This window comes from Stegodyphus dumicola, chromosome 6 (genome assembly GCF_044657685.1).
Source record: "Stegodyphus dumicola isolate Sdum_Otavi_A_Nest chromosome 6, ASM4465768v1".
NCBI classification, from domain to species: domain Eukaryota; kingdom Metazoa; phylum Arthropoda; class Arachnida; order Araneae; family Eresidae; genus Stegodyphus; species Stegodyphus dumicola.
In genome coordinates, this window is record NC_140773.1 from 198398256 (window position 1) to 198421061 (window position 22806).

The following is a 22806-nucleotide window of genomic DNA, read 5'->3' on the forward strand; positions in this document are numbered from 1 at the left end:
ATCTTAGGACTGTAGTGGTGATCACGTACGATGGAGGCAGGATTTTGGAAGAGCTCCTGAATTTTCAAAGGTGTTTTCCAGAAAATCTTCATTTATTTAAGAAAATTTTCGCGAATATCCTCTGCATTGTCTCGTTCTCAAGGCCGGGAGTTCTCCTGTACCTGGGGGGTCTTGATTTCCTTGCAATCTTTTGCAGCACTAAGACGGAGCGTTCAGATAAGAACTTCTTTTCTCTAAGCTAAATCAAATATCTGTCACTAAAGTACCTTTAAATTCATTTATTTATTATGATCATTATTATTATTATGCTCATTGTATTATGTTCTGGCATTAAATACTTAGTAATTGCTTTAAATCATGTGTTTCTTTTTTGGTTACCATCTCGTAGGGACGCTATCCTTATCAGTAGTGTTAGCACTACCCATTGGGGCCCCTTTGAGGAATTTCTCGAGAGGGAAAAACACGATCTCGGGCCTCAATGAATGTATAGAGTTGTAGTTTTTGCTCCTTTAATCTATATTTCCTATCTATTTAAATTAAAAGCATATATTAATACAGTGTGCCTCCAATTGATAAAATAGTACACATATAATAAATTATGACCATTAATTTAATAAATAAATAAAATGCTTATTTTTTTAAAAAATTAATTAATATTAAAATAAAAAATAATAAATAAAAACTCCGTAATTTATTTACTTATTTATTTTTGCTGATATGTTCTCGCCTTGTTTTGGATTTATGATTTTATCTGATGGTGTTTTCTGAGTATATAAATATGTTGGAAACCGCAATAGATGATGTTACTTAGTTTTAATGTTTTTTTTTAAACAAAATTCTCTTACTTCCTTTCCTTTCTATAGGCCTTTTTAGTCCAAAGGGATTTGAATCCCGAAGGACTATTAGTTTCGTTTTGGCATTTTGCGTCGGACGGATAAATGTCGGTTCACTTTTCAAACTGTTGCCACAAAATGTTAGAGTCCTGCATTATATTTGAAGATATTAAATAATGAAAAATCTGCATAAATGTATGTATATTTCTCGTATTGTGATAAAACAACGGTACATAGAGTCATCGAATTTTGAATAACGTAATCCTCCAACGAATATGAGCATGTGGAAGACCAAATTTGAAATTTGAAATTTGTTTTATGATCGATTTCCTATTTTTTAAAACTTTGACGAATTTTTGATTAACAAACTCAAGGATTTCAAAGCGAGCAATGGCAACGTTGTGCAGAAAAAACATTTTTATCACCAGCGCGTGAGTCTCTGTATCGGAAATTCTAAAGATATGCTCGTTTTAAAACTATTTTGCGATATTGCTGTTGCACTGGATCTTATGGTTTAAGTGCGTGGAACATGATATTTAATAAAGAAAGGTAACACACAAAATGTTAAAAAACGCCCCTTTAGACGTAATTTAAAATCTGAAACATTTCAGATTTTTTTTTTTTTTTTAATTATAAATGAAAATTTTTTTTTCCCCTCTCCATTACTTTTGGGCCATTTATTTTTTTACTTTATTTTGTCCCATCTTTTCTTCCTGGCCTTTCGAACTCGTATAAAATATACGAAGTTCCTTTTTACTTTCCTCTGAAATACGAAATTGCCCCCCTTTCTATATACCTTTCCTTCAGACCTATGCTTGATTTTTCGCCCATCGGTGCAGAAAGACTTAGCGGGTGCAACAAAACACATCTGTCTGAGCAAGTTACCTTTAATAGGCTTCCTTTTGAAATACAATCTAAAAGCTCGTACTTGTATTAAAAATATATAATTTTTGGAGAGACTTAATTTCTCAAATACGAAATTCACACCAACCAATTGGAGAGATTTATTTAAACAACTTTGCCAGGTTGGCACAAAATACTATAATTCTACGTCGGGTTGACTCAATATTCACAATAACTATATAAACACCTTCGCCAGTTAGGCAATTACCCACGTCAGTTTGACGATTTTACTATCTATCTCCACGCCTCGTTGTCGATAACAAAACAATTTTTGCCAGTTTGGCAATTCAACTTTTAGAATATACAATCTGTAATACGTCGGGATGACGTTACTATCTACCACACGCTTGGATGGCGAGAACTAAGAAAAAACCTTTTTCCAAATCTGCAGTATAATCAAATCACACTACGTCAGTTTGACGTTATTACTTATTTTCACGCGCCTGCTTGGCAACAAATTCAAAAACTCAGCTAGCAGTTCTTTTTTTTATAAATGCCGGGATGGCTTACACATATCATTTTTCAACATAAAAATTCAATACAAATAAAAGTAAAGCATAAATAATAATTTCAAAATACAACTTTACCACAAATATCAATTATAAATTTAAGCTGAATAATTTTGGGGTCAGTTATTTTAAGCAAAATCTTACACGATAAACTATAATTCTGAAATAAAGTATTAAAATTTAATAAAAGCTTTTTTAAGAAAACCAAAAGTTAATCTTATCTTCAGAGATCAGCAGTATCCTGTTTTGACAGATTTTTGCTCGGACGTAAGTTATAGAAGCACAAAAGATAACCTTTGAATGATCTGCTTCAAATCTGGCTTTAAAACGGCAGATTTCTTACATCCATTTCTCCTTGAAATAAACAAACTCAGCAATTGGTATTAGCAAATTTGTTCTAAAAAATTCAGGAAATTTCTGGGATTAGGAGACCAGCACTATCGAGTTGATAATTGCACTCCTAATTTCCAGTATCTCGGTGGAACCTCCAATTAATTAAGACTGTAATGTATTTTGCAGTAATTTACAAAACAGACAATCTTAGTAGAACATAAATTTTATTTCTAGTTCACGGTGATAGACAAATTTATACAATTCTTAAGTGGCAAGATTTTCATAATACTCCTGTAAGGATCTTAAGTTTTACTAACGTTTATTTTATTTTAAATCTTTACTATCACTTCTTATTTTCTACTTCCGGCCAGAATTAAAAGCGTTAACTTATTCATGCAAAATCTGTCTGGCGAACGCCAAGTTCTTAAGTTGTGGCTTTTTGCCAAGCGAGAGGGAGGAAGGAGTTAGTCGAAGCAGGCCGCTTGCCTTAGAAGTTTTACTCAGTTGCTGGTTGCCTTCCAGGCCAGAGGTTTAATCCTCTTGATAATTTTAAACGTATTGTAGTGTTAACAGTTCTCTGTACTACATACGGCTTCCTGTTAATATAAGGCCAATCCTCCACGTTTATTATTTCAAAGTCAAGTTAGAGTTTAGTTATATTTTTATATTCTTACGTTTAGACCACAAGTAGTGGATCTTTGTATTCTGAAGTACGGAAATTATTGTAAATAGAGAAAAATAAAGGGTTTTGTATACCCTTCTTGTGTATCCTGTCTACTTCCCACAGTTATTGAACATAGCTTTAGTAAGCTCTCTGTTCCGAGTCAGGTCCTTGCATGTTCCCGAATAAAGTAAGACGGAACATTGAACCTGATATGATGAATGTAGTCTTTTAGTGTCAAATAACTGAAGTCTTTGATAATCGTAATTCTTGACAGTATTGGAGCTATGCACTGCTTGATGAAGAAGACGATGTAGAAGAAGGACTGAGAAGAGGAAAGGGAGTGATGTTGTAGACCAACAATAAAGGTAGATGGCAGTTGATGATGATATACTATATATATGATATAGGAAATCCATGATGATGTAGATGATGGTTGAAAAAAAAGACATGATTAATTAGGATGGGTGACATACAAGTGATATGCAGGAAGATGGTAAGATAAGATATGAAGTGCTATGCAGGACGATGATAGATGATGAATGTGTTGATAAGTAACGATGACAGAAGACTGATGAAGATGGATGATGATGATAGATGATGACAGAAGACAAAGATGGATGATGATAGTTTCTTGACATTATTGCATTGCATGATGATCAAGACGATGAAGAAGAAGGACTGAAAAGATGGTGAAGGGTAGCTGGATGAAGATAGATGGTAATCGTTGACAAATAATGTTGATAGGTGATGATCGTTGAGAGAAGACAAACGTTGACAGATGATGTTGAAGGAGTATGACGAAAAGTACGTCTTACGTTACAATTGTTACTTTTTCCTGTTTCTTCTAAATTTCGGTAATGTATTATAACAACGAGCGATTCTGTTTAACTTTCATTTGTATAAATAACCACAAGGCAAACTGTTGTAAAACGATTTATCTTCATTCACAAGCTTGCAGTCGTTGGAAAGATAATGCACACCTGCTCTCTGACAATGATTCTTCATTCTCGGGACCCATCCGTAAAGTGTTCTTTTCAAACAGACTTCACACCCTATTAAGACTTTTGTGAAAACTGACAGCCGCTTGCAGAAAGGTAGGGGAAGGAAGACCAGATCGCGTCGTCTAAACACGTCTTAAGCAATCTTCGCGAAATTCGGGCTTCGTGTATACACGTCTTAAGCATTTTTCGTGCGATTTGAAATTCGTGTAAAGACGTCTTAAGCATTTTTAAAGAAACTCCAAAAATGTTTAAACATGTCTTAAGCAGTTAAAGAGTTAATATCTCGGCCAATTAAAGTCGCACGAAGATGAGGATGGCATCGATGGATTTGGAGAATTTTTGGAATCCAAGGATACGCATCTCGAATTTCAACTCGGCGCCGTTCCGTAGATATTCGAGAAAAAAGAATTTGCCACGTAGCCAAATCCCTCTAATAGGGAAAACCCAAGAAAGAAAGTCAAAAATTGGTTTTTAATTAATATCTCGTCTAATTAAAGTCCCACGAAGACATGAAAGGTCAAAATGGCGTGCCACAGACCTGCGAAATCCAACGGTGTGCTTCGCGAAGCCCAGGAGCCGGTCGTTTCGGAGAAGATGATGTTACTTCACCACATATATATATGCAGCTTAAATGTCTGTTTGTCACCGATAGTTTATTGGTTGCTTGCGTAACTGTACTAGCCAATAGGGTGAAGTTGCCACGGCACAGGGATGCCGTTTCAATTGGGACATACACAATTTCCTGTAAAACTTGCCTTTGCTATGACCATCAATAAGTCTCAGGGCCAAACGCTTAAGCGTGCTGGCATTTTTTTACCTGAGCCTGCATTTGGACACTGTCAACTTTATGTTGCCTGTTCAAGAGTTCGTGAAAGAATGGGCGTAAAATTAAAAATAATTGATGGCCCTCTGCAAGGCGAGCTTAAAAATGATGGAAAGATCTACACAAGAAATGCTGTGTGCAAAGAGATCTTTGACATGTGAATTAACGTTTTATGACCAGCGTGTGTAAATGTACGGCCAGTTGTTTCCTTCATTGCACTCTACTTTAAGCAAGTAGAAGGAAAAAACCCCGTAGGGCAGTAAGCAAAGGGGCGTCCTCGCCGCCTGCCCTGGGTAATTCAGTTTGAATAAGCAGACACCTTTGCACAAATCATATTAATTACAATTTATAATACCTAGAATAGCAGTCATTTCGTATGACCGCTGGGATTTCTAGTTTATTATATTTTGCTTTCATCACCGCATGTTTATCAATACATGACAGCTTCAGTAATAACTCGTGCTATGATGTCTAAACGTTTTTTATATTAGTAATTGAATAACAAGCACATGGCAACCTTTTATGCTTGGTAATGATTCTAGACTTTATAAATGCTCTAAGAAATTTTGACGAGGAAAAATTCAAAAAAAATTTCTTTTCATATGCTAAAAATAGATTTTGTTAATGAAACTCATAGGCCAAAAGATTACATTGAGTGCTATTTTAATTAAGAATAACTGATATGTTATTCACCATAAACCCAGAAGCGGCTGCAGAATTTAGTGAAGACAAAATTTTTGAAATTTTGTGAAGCACCGAGTGGCAAAATTAAGGGATGAGAAGTTTTTATGATTTAGGGAAAGCAGTGGGATCCAAAGTTTAGGAACAGTGAAAATTTAGAACTTAGGAAAGCGCTTTGTAGCAGAATTTAGGACCCGTAGAAACGGCGGTATCGAGCGCCGGCCAATAGATAAAGCGTTAAGTATATGTGGGAGTTTCTTTATTCAGGATTCGGATTAGTTTAAAGTATGTGCAAGAAATAAACGTAGGTATAGTAGACAACTAATACAATTCAGGATTAATTCAGTACGCAATAGGAGGTAGACAAAATTTAGCAAAACAACTTGGCTTCCGTTGCCAATCTTGTGATAGAAAACCAATAATGTATACCGGACGCTATTAAGCTACGCTAAAATTATCTTTACTGATTCTAAGGCATTTCAATTAATGTAGCAGACTGCGCTGCTCCCTGATCTTCTAATTTGATCCAACTTATTATTTTTTGCAGACTGTTATTATTACGCCAATTTTATAAAAACTAAGCTTGAACTTTCGATTATGTCTAAAAGTTTCCAATTCTGTTGTTGCCAAAGGATCTACAAAGCGAAACCATGTTTCGATGTCCATTAAACAAAAAGTGGAATTGCTGCAAAAAATGGATAAAGGCATATCCGTCTCAAAATTATGCAAGGAGTATGGCATTGGAAAGTCCACTGTTTATGACAAAAAAGGGGGGGGACTTTTTGTAGAAGCATCTTAAACATCTTACATTGAAAGAAATGTTTAATAAAGTAAAAATAAATATTAAGCTTTTTTTTTTGTAAATTTTGATACCCTTTAAATCATAATTGTTCTTTATTTCATAAATTACAATTACATATTTATAATTGTATAACTTTTGCATGCCATCTTACCAGATTTAAATTGATGATCTATTATCCGGAAAAATCCCAAACCCTAAATCGCCAAAGTCTCGACCAGTCCGGATTTCAGACTTTGTACTGTATTATTATATATTGCTCGTATATAGCAGTTCTCAGGAAATATTAAAAAAAAAAAAAAAAAAAATTCCCCATCCAAAAATGTTTCACCTTTTTTTTTTTTTTTTAAAAAAAAATAAACGTATGGTTTTTTTCAATGATGCAAGTCACTGCATGTACTTTAACATGGGATTTAAAAAACATTTCCTTGAGCTCTAGAATTAGTTTCACATGTATGCCATAGAAAATTGGATGAAATTTGAAAGTATCATTAACTAGCAATAAATAAACTTAGAAGGAAGAAGCCACATCAAATGATATGAATAACATTAAAATAAAGTTATTAGACTTGTTATTAGACATTAGGTTAATTGGAAAAGCTGGAGAAATGAAAAATTAGCAACGTCTTCACCGGGAATCGGACCGCGGACCTCTCAATTACATACTGAGTGTGCAGGCAACTACACCACAAAGGCGGAAGAAATATGTTATATATTCCCCCTTTTAAAGGGTGACTGGAGTTTTAGGGGACTCAATCGCCAAATTCTGGCTCTCTAAACCAAGGGGCAGAATTTCTTTTATTCAACATGCACAGATTTCTTCTTCATGTATGGTCTCTGGAGGTTACAGAAAACCAAAGATGCTGGAAGCTTGTTTTGCCCTTCGAAAGACAATCTGATTGGCGCTGTGAAAACTAGCTCTATGCCAGTTGCTGGAATGATGCTCACGCAATACATAATTTGCCAAGAACGCAATATGCTTCCAACATTGTGATAAAAATCACTTGGAGGGGGGATCACCGCAAGAAATTCCTTGACTTTTCCAGATAGCGTGGCAACCCTGATGTTACATCATAAAATAGTCGCATGTATTCCCGTGTCTACAACTATTACAGGATCTATTATCGAATCTCCTTCAACACATAAACTGTGGCTTCCACTGTGAACGGATGTTATCTATAAAGGACAGACAGCTGACTTTTTCTGCTTCTCTATATAGTTTTACTTACTCCTTTAAACATAGAAGAGTCTCTGTAATGTTCTTCACTGCTGCAGCTTTAGCACTTATATTTATTATTTACGGTTTCTTTAAATGTGCTATTTTCTTCATCAGCTCAATCACCACTCTCAGCATCGTATCTTCTGCTGGCTCTGTCTGCTATCTCCACTTTCATGACCCAGATAAAAGCATTCTTCAGATTTTCTTTGTCTGCTATTTGAATTCCTATTGCATTACATGATTTCTGAGAGCACAAAATACTAGAGACTTTGTGTTTTTAATTTCTTCGCTGCAATCTACAAATGTCAGCTATGCTAATTTTTTTTATGTTTATCACCAGTTCTTGAAAAACCTCTCTCGCCTTTCATTACCGTGTCTTAAACTGCAGCATCCTTGAAAAATGTTTCTCCACACCACGAACTAAGGCATTAGCATCTAGATGTTTTTCAGCTGGAATTATCTGCATGATGTTTGCAGCCTTATCTCATAAACAGGCAACCAGGTTTAATGCTTTGATGATGAAGTCCCACTAATTTTACCAAAATCATTTCTAACTATATTTTGCACATTTCACAACTTCCTGTCATATACCAAGAGCTCAACTGCAAGATGAAGTAACTTAACTGGAACGTTGCTCAAAGCAGGATCAGCCAGAATGTTCAATCATTCAGCCTGAATTTTTTTATAGTCAAGTTGGAACATTGTTTACGAGTGAAGCCAATTCTAGAAAATTCTTTTTTAGTCTTATAATTTCCATCTCGAGTCTCAATTCACAGCAGAATTTCTTTTGCAACGCTTGCTATTTTTCCATCGAGAGGATTTTACATTTTAAACTTTTTTGCTTACAATCTCTAACATTTCCGATTTTACCATCTCTTTTTCAAGTTTTTCTTTTGCGGGGGCTAATTTTTCATTCATAATTTTGCCATTCACTATGGCAACACCTTCCTGCATTTTTGCATTTCTTTCTTCACTTTGGCAGCAGTTGCTTCCTTTCTTCATTTCAGTGGCTTCTTCCCTAGTGGCAGCAATGATTTTCATAATACCTGTCAGCTTTCTACCATCCTCCTAGTTATTGGCATTTAGAAAAATCTCACTTCGGACCCCAACTGTTATGAATTCCTGAGTTATGGATTCATTAATATGTCTTTAAATAATAAGTTCACTTAAGCAAGAGGATGTCATAAATTTATTTTGAAAACTGCTGACACAGGTCACAGAAATAAATCAAGGTAAGCATGGATGTTAAACAATTCATCCTTAGTGCAGGAGAAATATTCTCAACTATCGAAATCACTTACAGAGTAGACTCAAACTTTCAATTCAGCTAACCGCTAAATCTCAAAGTTAGTTAAGAACTGACTGTTAAGCTCTTGAACTCCCATTTAGCATGGCTCTGGAAGAATCAGTCACAAAGCTTCAAAAATGTGTTTTCCTAAATCTTCCAGAAAATCATCAGATATCACCAACAATTTCTGCCAAGGCCCTTCATTAATGAATTTGTTCATATCTCATATTCTACTTGAGTTATTTTTACAATTCAAAAGTTATTGCACTTGAGTTATTTTATTGCACTCAGAATTGAAAGATCTACAATTCTATATAAGAAATATACATTAAGTTTAAGACATATAGCCACAAATTTGATTATATACAAAATAAATTCTAAAATTGTCATCGTTAAAGCAACAAATAAATAACAAAGCAAAATAATACACAACACCTACTATGATACAGAAAAAAAAAGACACAATCAAAAAAGCATTCAAATATTTACAATATTTTTTATATCTGAATGAAATAGTCTTTGGAAAATATTTGTTTACTATTTCCGCAAATCTTCGTTCAAAATTTCAGCAATTTTCAGTATCTCTTAAATTTTACAGACAAAAATTTTCTAAAATTGGTTGGCAGAATTTTGAGAATATTTTTTGCTGACTGTACTTTGGTTGAAAAACAAAAAATCCCATTGTACCAACTGACTTAACTATATATTTAATTACATTAATCAAGATCTGTATTTAAACTACAAATTAATAATGCCACAATTACGTCAATCTGGAAGTATAAGAAGTGAAGTGTTTATTTAATTAGTTTAACATATTAAGGATTCTCTGTACATCAGGAAATCATTCTATACAAACTATTGGCTGATATTACACATGTAGTTTGACCCATTCTTCTAGAAACCATCGCCCAGACGAAATCTCTTCTATTAGACAATTCTAACTACTCACATTAGTGTACTTGTTCAAGGTGGTGTTGGTGTATTTAATTATGGCAAAGCACACGAGGGCTATCTGCCTAAAGGGAGGGGTGCCTTTCGTGGAGGACTTTCTAAGGGAAACTGGCTCGTATACACGTTACACATGGGGAAAACCACGAAAACGCCCATGCAGCCAGCCCGTTCGCGGGATTCGAACCTCAGACCGAACTACCAGTGTTCAGCGTCTTTACCGCTCGGCCGCTGGTGGGCCTCTACTTGTTCAAGGAAAAAGGATATCTGCAGATTGCAGGAATGATATCACTTTCATGTATTCTTAATTTAAACATGTTTCATAAATCACTCAACAAGAAATTAATACAAGTAATGGAGGGGGAAAAGGAATATCCCCCCTAAAGGTGGGGTTTGTAACAGTTTAAAATTTTAAGTTATATTTCTAACATGCATATTTTAGTGATAATTTTTATCAGGAGATATACATGAAATTCATGTAAATGAAACATACTTTTTCTATTACATACAAAAACCATGAATAATATGAAAGAAATAAAAACTGACAGAATTTAATGTATAATGTTTATTAATGTACAATGCAATACAAAATGCCTACACAATACAAACTGACTAAGTACAAAATTCAAATATTGCACAAATGTCATTAAATAAAAACATTTACAAAATATAGTTTATCTGCAGTTTCAAAAGTATAAACCAATACTAAATATCTATTTTCCTGTCTATTTCTACATATATATTACAGAATAAATAAGATCTAACAAATATTTCATCATAAATATTATACATAAGTTACTTTTTTCAACAAAACAAAATGATCATAACTGGGTTACTCGATCAAATGAAGATTAACCAATAAATTTTTATTTATATAACTTGTTCACTTCATGAGAATTCAATTCATTTAACAAATCTGATTTAATCCAAACGATTGAAATGCTGAATTATTTTATTCAATGAGAAATTGACTTTTCAGTAATTTAATTTTCTACTTCCAAATTCAAGTTCCTACGTTTAAACTTTAATATAATTTTCAATCATTGGATCTTTTCATAGAAAAGCATATAAGCACAAGATTGAGATACTTCTGAAAATGAAACCTCTTTGACATCTGTATCTGATACACGAAACCATCTGCTCAGATTTTGGTTATCAGAAGAACAACGCCTGAAGGTGATAAAATGGCCAGATGATGTATCACCAAGATGAACAATCACAGCTTGTAATAAATAGACATAGTTGTATGAACAAAAACTGGAAAGGGAAAAAAAAACTATTTTTATTACATTCTTAAAATTTAAATATAATATATATTTTTAACACTTTAAATTTACCCTGCATCAAAAGAAAGCACTCTTTCTCTTTATATATACAGTACAAAGTCTGAGACCTCGACCAGTCCAATATCCAGACCTCGAAGACACAAACTTTTTTTCCTTTGGAAATTCTTTTTGTATGCTTTACACATGTGCATATGGCGAATCATTATTTATTATATTTTGCTTTCATCACCACATGCATTTATTATATTTTGCTTTCATTACCACATGCATGTCATGCAACACATGACAACTTAAATAATGACTCATGCACAGATGCCTAATTTTTTTTTATATTAGTAACTGAATAATAAAGAGTATGATAACCTTTTCTGTTGACACTATGCTTGGTGATAATTACAGATTTTAGTTAAATACGCTAATAAATGTTAATGAGGAAAAATTTAATTAAAATTTCTTTTGATATGTTAAAAATAGATTTTGTTAATGATACTCATTGGCCAAAAGATTACATTTAGGGCTATTTGAATTAAGAATGACTGATTTGTTATTCATATAAACCCAGAACTGGAGCCAGAGGTCGTATAGCTGCAACGGGTGGCAGAATTTAGAGAAGACAACATTTTGGGAAGTTAGAGAAGCACCGAGCTACAAAATTAAGGAATGACAAAATGTTTAGAATTTAGGGAGGCACTTGGTAGCAGAATTAAGGACCCACAAAGACTGCATCAGGTGGTAAGATTTCTGCATGCCATCTTACCAGATTTAAACTGATGATCTATAATCCGGAATCGCCGAAGTCCTGACAAGTCCGGATTAACGACTTTTGACTGTATATATGGGAATTTATTTATTCAGGACTCAGATAGGCTTTAAGAATGTGCAAGAAATAGGCATAAGTATAAGAAATAACTAATATAATTCAGGCTTAATTGTCTCAGTGCACAATAGTCGCAAGACAAAATTCAGTGAAACAACTTGTCTTTCATCGCCAATCTCGTGAATAATGTATAGCGAATGCTATTAAGCTAGGCTAAAGTTAGTTTTTACCGATTCCAAGATATTTCAGTTAATATAGCAGATTGTGCTGTTCTTTAACTTTCTGACTTGATCCAGCTCTTTTTTTTTGGCATGTTTTTATTATTGCAGCAATTTTATGAAAATTAAAGTTTGAAATCTCGATTATGTCAAAAAAGAGTTTCTGATTCTGGAGTTGCCAACAGGATCTACAAATCGAAAGCATGTTTCAATGTTCATTAAACAAAGAGTGGGATTATCACAAAAAATGGATAAAGATATATCCATCTCAAAATTATGTGAGGAGTATGGCACTGGTCATACTCCTCAGCTGCATATGATATAAGAAAACAGAAAACATATATACACAAGAATATAAGAAAACAGAAAATACATATACATAAGAAATCAGAAAATATGTAAGCCAATTAATTCTGTATAATATAAGAAAACAGAAAAAAGAAATTCTTGGATTTATTTATTTATTATTTATTTATTTTTTTGGAATTCCAACAATCCACTCACAATGAATAGCAGAAAAATTATTCATTATGCTATAAGTGACACAATCATGAAAAAGTGATGTTTGAATGGGTCAGACAGCGTCACAGTGAGGCTGTGCTATTGGCAGATCCAATGCTAATGGCTCAAGCCAAAATATTTTGAAGAAATGAACTTAAAAATTAAGTGCACATAATTGACAGATTGGTTAACCAAATTAAAAAATCACCATGGTAAAAGGCAATTAAAAATTTCAGGTGAAAAAGCGTCAGCTGATACTCAAGCTGCTGAACTATTTGCAGATGAATTCATTGAACTCATTAAGAGTGAAAAGTTATCTCCAGAACAAATTTACAATGCTAATGAAACTTGTCATTCCTGCCAGTATGTACCATGAAATACCTCTGCAACTTCTACAGAAAAGGATCCAACTGGTGTCAAAGATTCCAAAGTGAGGCTAATAATTTTAGCATGTGCAAACGTTACAGGAAGGCACAAGTGTAAACTTTTTGTAATCGGAAAAATTATATGACCTCGAGCAGTTAGGGGGAGGAGTAAAGATTTTGAAGTATGAAGCAAACACTTTTCTACAATCAGGACAATTTTTGCATCATCAGGTAAACCAACCGAATTCAAATGTTGCCAAGCCTCGAGTATGAAATGATTTTCAAATTAATCATTCATTAATGCTTATGTCATTCATGCAATTTAATTTGCATGATATATAATTGGGAAAATCTTTACTCCTTTAAATGCTAGAGATCGTGTATTTTTTCTGATTACAAAAAAGATGACACTTGTGCATGCTAAAATTATTATTCTCACTTTAGAATCTTTGACACCAGTTGGACACTTTTCTGTAGAGGTTGTCAAGGTATTTCACAGCATGTAGCCAGAAAAGACCAGTTTCATCAATGTTTTAAATTTATGGCAGAGATAACTTTTCATTACTATGAGTTCAATGAATTCATCTTCAAATAGTTCAGCAGCTTCAGCATTAGCTGAAGCTTTTTCACCTGAAATTTTTTATTTCCTTATACCATGGCGATTTTTAAATTTGTTAACCAATTTGTCAAATATGTGCACTCAGTTTTTAAGTTCATTTTTGCATAAAATATTTTGGCTTGAACCATTAACATTGGACCTGTCAATGGCACGCCCTTGCTGGGATGTTGTCTGACCCATTCAATCACCTCTTTTAGCATAACGAATAATTTTTGTTGTTCATTGTGAGTGGGGTGTCAGAATCCACAAAAAATTTTAAAAAGTTCCTTTTTCTGTTTTTTATGTTGTGTACTGTTGTCTTTCCAATGTCATACTCCTTGCAGAATTTTGAGATAGATATACTTTATCCATTTTTTTTCCAGCTTCCACTTTTTGTTTAATGGGCATCAAAACATGCTTTCACTTTGTAGATCCTGTTGCAGTTCGAAAATTAGAAACTCTTTTCAAAGGTTCTAATCGAAAGTTCAAACTTGAAAAATAAGAATACTTTTGAAAAATAATTTTTATAAAATTGCTGTAAAAGGGTTCGTACACATTTCTGCACATGGAAATTAAGTACTTTTAAGAATCATTAATGAAAAAAATTAAGGACCTTTGAACAAATGAGAACTGAATAAATTCAATTAAAAATATTATTCTATGCCTGAATTTTACTTTTGTAATACTATTTTAAAAATAAAATAGATCCCTAAGTAATATACATTATTACTAAACATGAATTAATTAACATAATTATTAATAAGCTTGAGAATAAAATAAACTTTATGCAATTTATCAAGTAGCATTAAATATTTTACACTTATAATATTTGAAAGAAGATAAGTGAAATTTACATTTTACTAATAGTTAGCTTTATGTTGAATTTTTTATGTTTCATTCTGTCACATACTTGGTCAGTCTAAAGGTTTAGTACATAGCAGGTAGATTTTATGTCAAATGGCATAGGTTAAAATGAGAAGTATGATCATAATTAGCATGATTCATAACAAAAGACTGAATGCTGTCACCGCTACTGCTTGTCTAAACAGAGACCTGCTGATTAGAACAAACTTGAAAAGCCTGATAGGCATGGTTGGCAAGTATTGAAAGTTACTCAGGATCTGTTTAATGCAGTTAGTGTCATAGCTTTGTGCAGAGTTCCAGGGGTTGTAACCCAGTTAATATACTTTAAGGTTCCAATAAGAAATTAAAGCACCAGAGGTGATAAGTTGTTTTGCATCATTTTAAGTCTCACTAGATTCAAAGAAAAGGTTTTACTTGAATTTTTACATTTTTATGTTTTATCTTGTGACTATTAATGAAAGGCAATAACTCACTTTAATATGTAGAGATAATTTTTAAGGGTAATCAGTTAGCTATAAATTATTAAATTAGGTAACCTTAGTCACTATGGATTTATGTGGCCACTATTAAATTTTATTTTTTAACAATATTTGTTAAAAAGCTCTATTAGAACCAAAATCTAATAAAATTTTACAGTTTAAAATACATGTAATTTATGACATTGATTCTTAAACGATATTAGGACAATTACACATTAAAAGCTACAAAACATTTATGTTTTGTAACAAGAACACAACAAAATATGTATCCGTGATTTTAATTTAAAGCCTTCCCAAACATTTTGGCTAGTTTATATCGATTTCTTTCTCTTTAAGCATCTTTTCTAACAATTAGACATTTGTCTCAATATGCAAACCAATGCTTTTGCTAATTCCTGCGTGCTTTATTCCCTAACTTGTCAAGCTTTCCACAATGCACCTATGAGGATTTACTTGATCTGGTAAAAGTTAAATAGTCCCAAACCCCTGACTGACATGGAGCAAATTATTGCTATGTCTGAAAGTAACTACAATATCAGACAAAGTTTTAAATAAGCCTCTTATTTAAAAAGAACTTAGAACATAAAGGCATGTTCTGATGTTAACAAAATCAATTACAGCTCATGGTGACGTAATTAAACAAGAATAGTCAAATTCAAATTAAAAATGTGGACTAGTGGTAAAAGATAAAATTTAATTTTAATTTAATTTGGCTCAGTAACTATCATATGAGGAAATAGAAAATCATAGTAAAGGCTAAAATGGGTAATTTACATAATAATAACTACACATATCTTTGAAAAATAATTTTCTTCATTCTTTCTTCAACATGTTTCCTTTTCATTTTAGAATTTTGGGATTTAATTAAGGATTTCTGTTATTCTAAAAAACACTAAATGCATTTAGAATGTATAAAAATGTCATCTTATTTCTTTAATAATATGAACATTCAGAAGAAATATGAAATATATATGATAAAGGATGGTTCCAGACCTGGTGTGGCAGAATTTTTAGAATTTAGAGCAGGCATTGGAAGCAGAATTTAGAATCCATAGAGACTGCATTAAAAGGGAAAATGCCTAGTGCCAGCTCTATGTATGATGCATTACGACATATTAGATGAATATTTTAAATTGTAAGTTTTCAATTTCTTTATTAATAAAAAAATTACTTTCTATAATTGCCTGCCCAAGTAATAAGATTAGAAGCATTTTTTATATTTCCCATGCTTGTGTCTAGTGAAAAGTAGAGAAAATAAAGGGAAGATAAACATGTTAACAAAATGACTCTAGTACCAGGAGTAAAACATTCAAATATTATGTTTTCATTGTTCTTCCATGCATTCTCCAAAAAGTAAGAAATTCATCACAAACTTTCTGTAAAACATCCATTACGTGTTGATACCATGGAGGCATTTTTCATTTTGTCACATATTTCTCAAATGACAGTGAAAAAATAAAAATGCTTTATTTTAATATTTTTTAAATATAACTTCAATATATTACCATTATTTTAATGAAATTTATCAATGTTATGATGTTTTAAAAAGAATCTCAGATCTCAGAATTAAAAATTTTCTATAGAAACTAACTTTAAAATCCCCAAAATGCTGACAAGTCACGAAATTTAGAACCGTTTAATAAAAGAATTCACATCCCCAAAAGAGAAAAGTTGTTTAAGAGCTCTTTATTAGAAAAAATGAATTTCGAAATGCTTATGTTTCACTTCTTGCTTAGAAACTCGAGTATACCGTTATTTACACTCATGTCCATAAATTAAGGATAATTCGGAGTCACGTGGAAATTGAACTCTAAAATAAATATATCACCTGTAAAATCACTACACACATCATCAAGAATCACATGCAAATTTCAGGAAGTAACTAAATTACACCGATGGTACGTCACAATGACGAGAGTGATATATAAGGAATACAGGCAAAGAAGTAAAATTGTTCGCAGCCGCTTTATAAGCATTTCAGTGCACTAACCGAATAGTTATGACACAAATGACGCATTTGGATGATTTTTTACGTGGTAGAATTATCGGCCGTCTGGAATGTGGGCGTACCCAACTGGAAGTATCAGACGAACTTGTAATTGCCCAGAGTGTCATCTCCAGGCTTTGGCAATGATTCCAAGATGATGGAAATGTGAGTAGACGTTACTGCACAGGTTGCCCCAGAGTTACAACGCCGAATGTGGACCTGTATTTGGCAGTTACTGCCAAAAGAAACAGGCGGAGCACAGCCTCAGACCTGTCTCTTCAGCCACTGGTACGACAATTTCGTGTACAGACGCTTAGGGCAGATTGGTTTATATGCTCGTAGACCTGTCTGATGCGTTCCACTTACTGCAACTCACTGTCGCCTGTGGTTATCCTGGAGTAGAGAGCATGCATTGTGGACACCTCAACAGTAGGCTTGTGTGATGTTTTCTGACGAGTCAAGGTTTAGCTTGCAGTCTGATTCTCGCCGGACTTTCATATGGAGAACATCAGGTACCCGTTACTCCCAAGAAAACATCATTGAATGACACCGTTATGGTGGTGCAGGAGTGCTCGTTTGGGGTGGAATTATTCTGGGTTCCAGAACTGACCTGCATGTTCAAATTGGAACCATGACAAGCCAAATCTATTGGAACGTCATTCTGGAACAACATGTACGTTTGTTTCGGGGCGCCATGGGTGCACAATTTGTGTTTATGGATGACAACACCCATCCTCACCATGCAAACATCGTAAGCGAATGCCTTCAATCGAAGGATATCACCCGTATGGACTGGCCAGCATTCTCACCGGATTTGAATCCAGTAGAGCACGTGTGGGACATACTTGGCCGATGAGTTGCAGCCCGTCAACCTCCTCCTACATGTCTAACGGAACTTCGGAGAGCATTTCTTTTTCAGTGGTGTAATATCCTCCAAGATCAGATCGATAATTTGATACTCAGCATGCCTAGGCATTGTACGGACTGTATTGCATTGTTCTGGGAGACATACAATGTATTAACAATCATACCAACCATGTAATATTGGTTTTTTGTAAATAGTTTTTTTTTTTTTTTTTTTTTAATTTGCTCCAGGGAGAAAAAATTGCTATTTTGTTTAATAATATCAAACATATAGCATCTTTTTTTGCTCTTTACCTTTTGTTTAATAAATAAGCTTTACAAATAAGTCAAATTTGTTTTGCTTCTAACTCTTCCTTTGCCTGATTTTGTATTATCCTTAATTTATGGACATGAGTGTATATTAGAAATAGAAACAAATTATAAGCCATTCAAAAAATAACCATACATGTCAGTGAATCGCCAAAAATATTCCTCCAAAATGCTAATTAACACTCAAAATGGCAGTCGTAAAAACAGACAGAAATTTCAGATGATTAAAATTAAGGACTTTTAAGGACCAAAAATCAATTCCAAAAAATTTAAGGACTCTTAAGGATCGTACAAACCTTGCGTAAAAATAACAGCTTACAAAATATAAGGTGGGTCAAATCAGAAAGTGTGACTTGATCTGACTGTGAAACAAATTTGAAAATGAAACCACTCTCTAAAAGTTATCAAGTTAAACAAAAACTCTGAAGTAATATCTAAAGTTACCTTTAAAGTAGTAAATTAGGGATGAAAGTTTCTGAAATATGTATACTTAACACTTATAACAGTTACATACATTTTAAGGAGACTATCACTTTGGCCATCCCTATAGTCATTTACATAATCATTAATTTATCACAGTGGGTTAAAAATGTTAGAACGATTATACATTAAAAGCTACAAAATATCCATAATTTTGCATTTTTTTTTAATTTGAAATTTTCATGAGTACTTTAGCTAATTTATATTCTTCTCCTCCTTTCTAACACCTTATCTAAATTCATCTGCTTTAATAAATAGTACTAGTCTCCTCTTCATCTGCTGATCTGTCACTTCCAACAATATCAATTTGAAAAATTTTCTTTTGCTTTAAGCAATTAATTTCTTAATAAAATTTTTCTCTTCTTTGAATTTTCAGATTTAGTTAAACATATATATATATAATGTGCAGAAGAAATTATACATCTTATTTCTCTAATTCTATAAATATTGAGAATGCTTTCAGAAAAATTTACGAAGCGATATATGGTGCACTTAAATATATAATTTACATTTCATTACATAATAAATAAATAATAAATCTTTTAAATCTTTAATTCACAAATAAATTCAGTTATTCACAGATAAATTCTTTTCTACAGATACCTCTGTAAGTGAAGATTAGAATCTTTTTCGTAATTTTCCTTGCTTATGCACAATAAAAGCATAAAAAAGGAGGAAGAGAAAAGAAATGTGTCAGGAAATGGAGAAAAACTCCTCAGACCAAATGTAAAAAATTTAAATAATTTTCTAAAAAAATTTCCAAATAATAATATAAATTCACCACAATCTTCCCATAAAATACACCTATTATGTGTTAAACCATGAACACATTTTTCATCTTGTTGCAAACTTTTCATGGGTTTCATTGGATCTTTTTTGTATACGTTGCTAGAAACTTCCAAGGTCCTTGGCCCAAAAGAAAATTTTCTTAGCAAGGAACAGTTGGTTTCAAAAACCAATTCATTGTCATAATTGCCAACTTTATAAGAGTAAAACATCAGAAGATTTTGAGGGCGAGGAAAGGGGAAAAAATGTGAAAAAAGTTTAAAGTGAATTTTACAGAGAAAACTGAAATATAACTAAATATTTTAAAATATGTACACAGAGGGAAAACTCTAATTAAAAAAGTAATATACAGATAAAAGTATATAAATGAAATTAATTTTTAATAATTACAGTAGAATTTTTGCTTTTCTAAAAAGTGATTCAAAAATTGTACTTTTTATTATTTTACATAATCAAAGCATTCGTAGGTCACCAATATGAAAGAAAATACGACAGAAAATAAAAGCAAGTTTTATTTTAAAACTATTTTTCTAAAACAACAATTTTTTACATTAATGAAATTCTAACAATGCTATTATGTATGTAAAAAGAAAGAAAAATTTGCAAAAGTAAAAATTATACATACAAACTGATCTGAAATTGCCAAAATGTTGGCAAGTCATAAGGACATAAGAAGCCTTGCAGCAAAGGCAGTTAAAATTGATTTAAGCATGTGGCTTTCAAATTTAAATTGTTTTGATATCAGCAAATTGTTCACAGTATATCCCATCTCCTTTTTTAAGTGCCTTATTCATTCTTTTCTCAATACTTTTCATTCTTTATTTAATTCCTTTCTCAATACTAAATTTCTGCATCTACATATATAATATAGAGGATTGATAACAGTAGGAATTTTAATGAAAAGTGACTTCCATGAAAGGTCACATCTTTGTCATAGTACAAAGAAGCACAATCAAAAGGCCAAGGCTTAAGTCCAAGAAACTCTGTTTTCCCAACGCAAACTGATAGTATTATTGTCGATTTCGAAACTGTTAATTTACAATCGAAATGGCACTCATAAAAGAGGCACAGAAACATTATACGAGCAAAACTAAGGAATTTTAAGGACTTTATGATCCTTTCATATTTGTTGGAATCATGCAAATTTATGTATAGTTTTTTGGATTATTTCTTCTGGGTAATAAGATAATGAATATATTTAGAATACTGCAATTTCTAATGTTTTTGCTTTCATTATATGTTTGTTTTCCAAACTATATAACAATGTCGATGTGATAGATATATTCAAAACTTTTAAATAGCTCTTCACATTATAAGGTATTTCTCTCGTACTCTTAGCATGCCTTTGTGGTGTAATGACTAGCACGCTCGGCGCATATTGAGAAGTCAGTGGTTCGAGTTCCAGCGAGGGCACTGCTAATTTTTTAGGTCTTTCAGCATCAAAAATCCTAATGTCTCTACAATGGCACCCGAACTAAAAAAAAAGGTGGTGGATAATGGTTATCCACCACCAGGATTTGGCGATTGGGTCCCCTAATCCCCAGTGGCCGTTTAAAAGGGGGGAGTATATAAGGTATTTCTCCTGCCTTCTTAGCATGCCTTCGTGGTGTAATGGCCAGCATGTCCGTGGTTTGAATCCCGGTGAGGACATTGCTCATTTTCATGTCTCCTGCTTTAAAAAACCTAATGTCTTTACAACATAACAGACTAAAGACTATTTACTTAACAGTTTTAAGAAAAGTGACTTCCAAAGATTTTCTATATATTAGCAAGTAATAATAATTAGCACGATTTTTAAAATTAATTGCTATAATCTGATTGTAGCAAGATAAAAAATTTCCACATTAATGAATTTAATACTTACGAATCATCTTTCATTGACACACAACTTTTGTTCGTTACTGTACGAGTCCCGGGTGGAGAAGCAGAATTCAAAATGGTTGAAGAATTCTGGGTTAAATTATTTTGCCTGTAATGAACATGAAATTTTTGAATAATTTTACTATTATTCAATTTTAAATTTTGTTTTCAGAATTTACTATCATACATTTTAAAAAAAGAGGGAAAACCACCGACACTAGAAAAATACCTAATTAATAAACTAGCATTTGCAATGCAGAATTGTAAACATTTTTTTCAGTAGTCCACAGTGGATAAACAATAAAATTATTTTCTTTTCATTAAATTAGCTTCTGATTTAATGAAGAAATTTTTACAAGAAAACTTAATTTTACAGAAATATTCTTATCCATGTGCTATTTTCTGGACTTTCCATGGCCTCTAATTGTCAACTGTTACCAAGGCTTTTCAAGAGGAAACATCAATCATGAAAACTGCAAACACTAAGGGAAAATCCAGAAACCAAGAGCCTTGAAAATGGTCTAAGACGGATGTAAAAATGAGCTTCCACACACACTGATTTTATGATATCTACATTATACTGAATTTTCATACTGTTATGTGCATGTGGGTTCATAATGGACAGAGCCGATGATAGCTAGATAAAATTAATTTTTGCATAAGAAACATTCTACTGGTCTGGAACTTTTCACAAATGTACTCGTTACAGCTCTTCTCAGTGTGACAGAGCACAATCAGTAGTTACTACTGCAAACTACCAAGAACAATAAAAATTAAACACAAGACAATGCAAAAAGCCTAAAATACATAACCTTGACACCCACCATTCACAAGCCTTTTTGTATGTTGGGGTCCTGGAAGCCATCAATGAAAAATTGCAAGGACAGCATTCTCTTGTTTCTGTTGGGCAGTCTGAAAAGTCGATATGTGACAAGCTTTTAACATATATGGTGAGCTACTGGAGTATTTCCATGGGCTTCTACTGGCGAGATTTTTTAAGTGAAGCCAACTGCAGTCTTTTAAACACATCATGTCTTCAGACCTAACACACCAAATAAAGCTTTGCCTCTGGTTCTATATCTAGTCTCTGGTTTTTGAGTAGATTTTGAAAGATATTCACTGTGTCTGCTCTCAGAGAAGCATCAGGATGCAATCCCTTAGCTTTGGAATCCCATTCATTTTCATCTACTACTATACAGAACTGAGTTTTGTACACTTACCAAGAGGTCTTTCCATCACATAGGAATAGTTTTAGAGAGAATCGGGAAGACACAGGTATGAATTTAAAGGCATCAGAATTCTGTCCAGCTGTCACTATAGATTTCTTCAAGGTGTCAACTTCCTTTGCAGCAGCAACAGAAACTTCGTCATCAATTTGTTGTTCAAGAGCA

At 32.9% G+C, this 22806-nt stretch overlaps 1 protein-coding gene across 1 annotated transcript in view; it reads right to left on the bottom strand.

Moving 5' to 3' along the window:
* Positions 1-10689: 10689 nt before the first annotated feature.
* Positions 10690-22806, bottom strand: part of Usp30 (ubiquitin specific protease 30) — a 51963-nt gene continuing 39846 nt past the window's right edge. Inside the window, exons 9-10 of the mRNA XM_035373469.2 lie at positions 21420-21524; positions 10690-11258 (exon numbers count right to left, since the gene is read on the bottom strand). Coding sequence (XP_035229360.1) covers positions 11042-11258; positions 21420-21524 — 322 coding nt within the window. The 3' untranslated portion in view covers positions 10690-11041. The remainder of the gene's footprint in view (positions 11259-21419; positions 21525-22806) is intronic.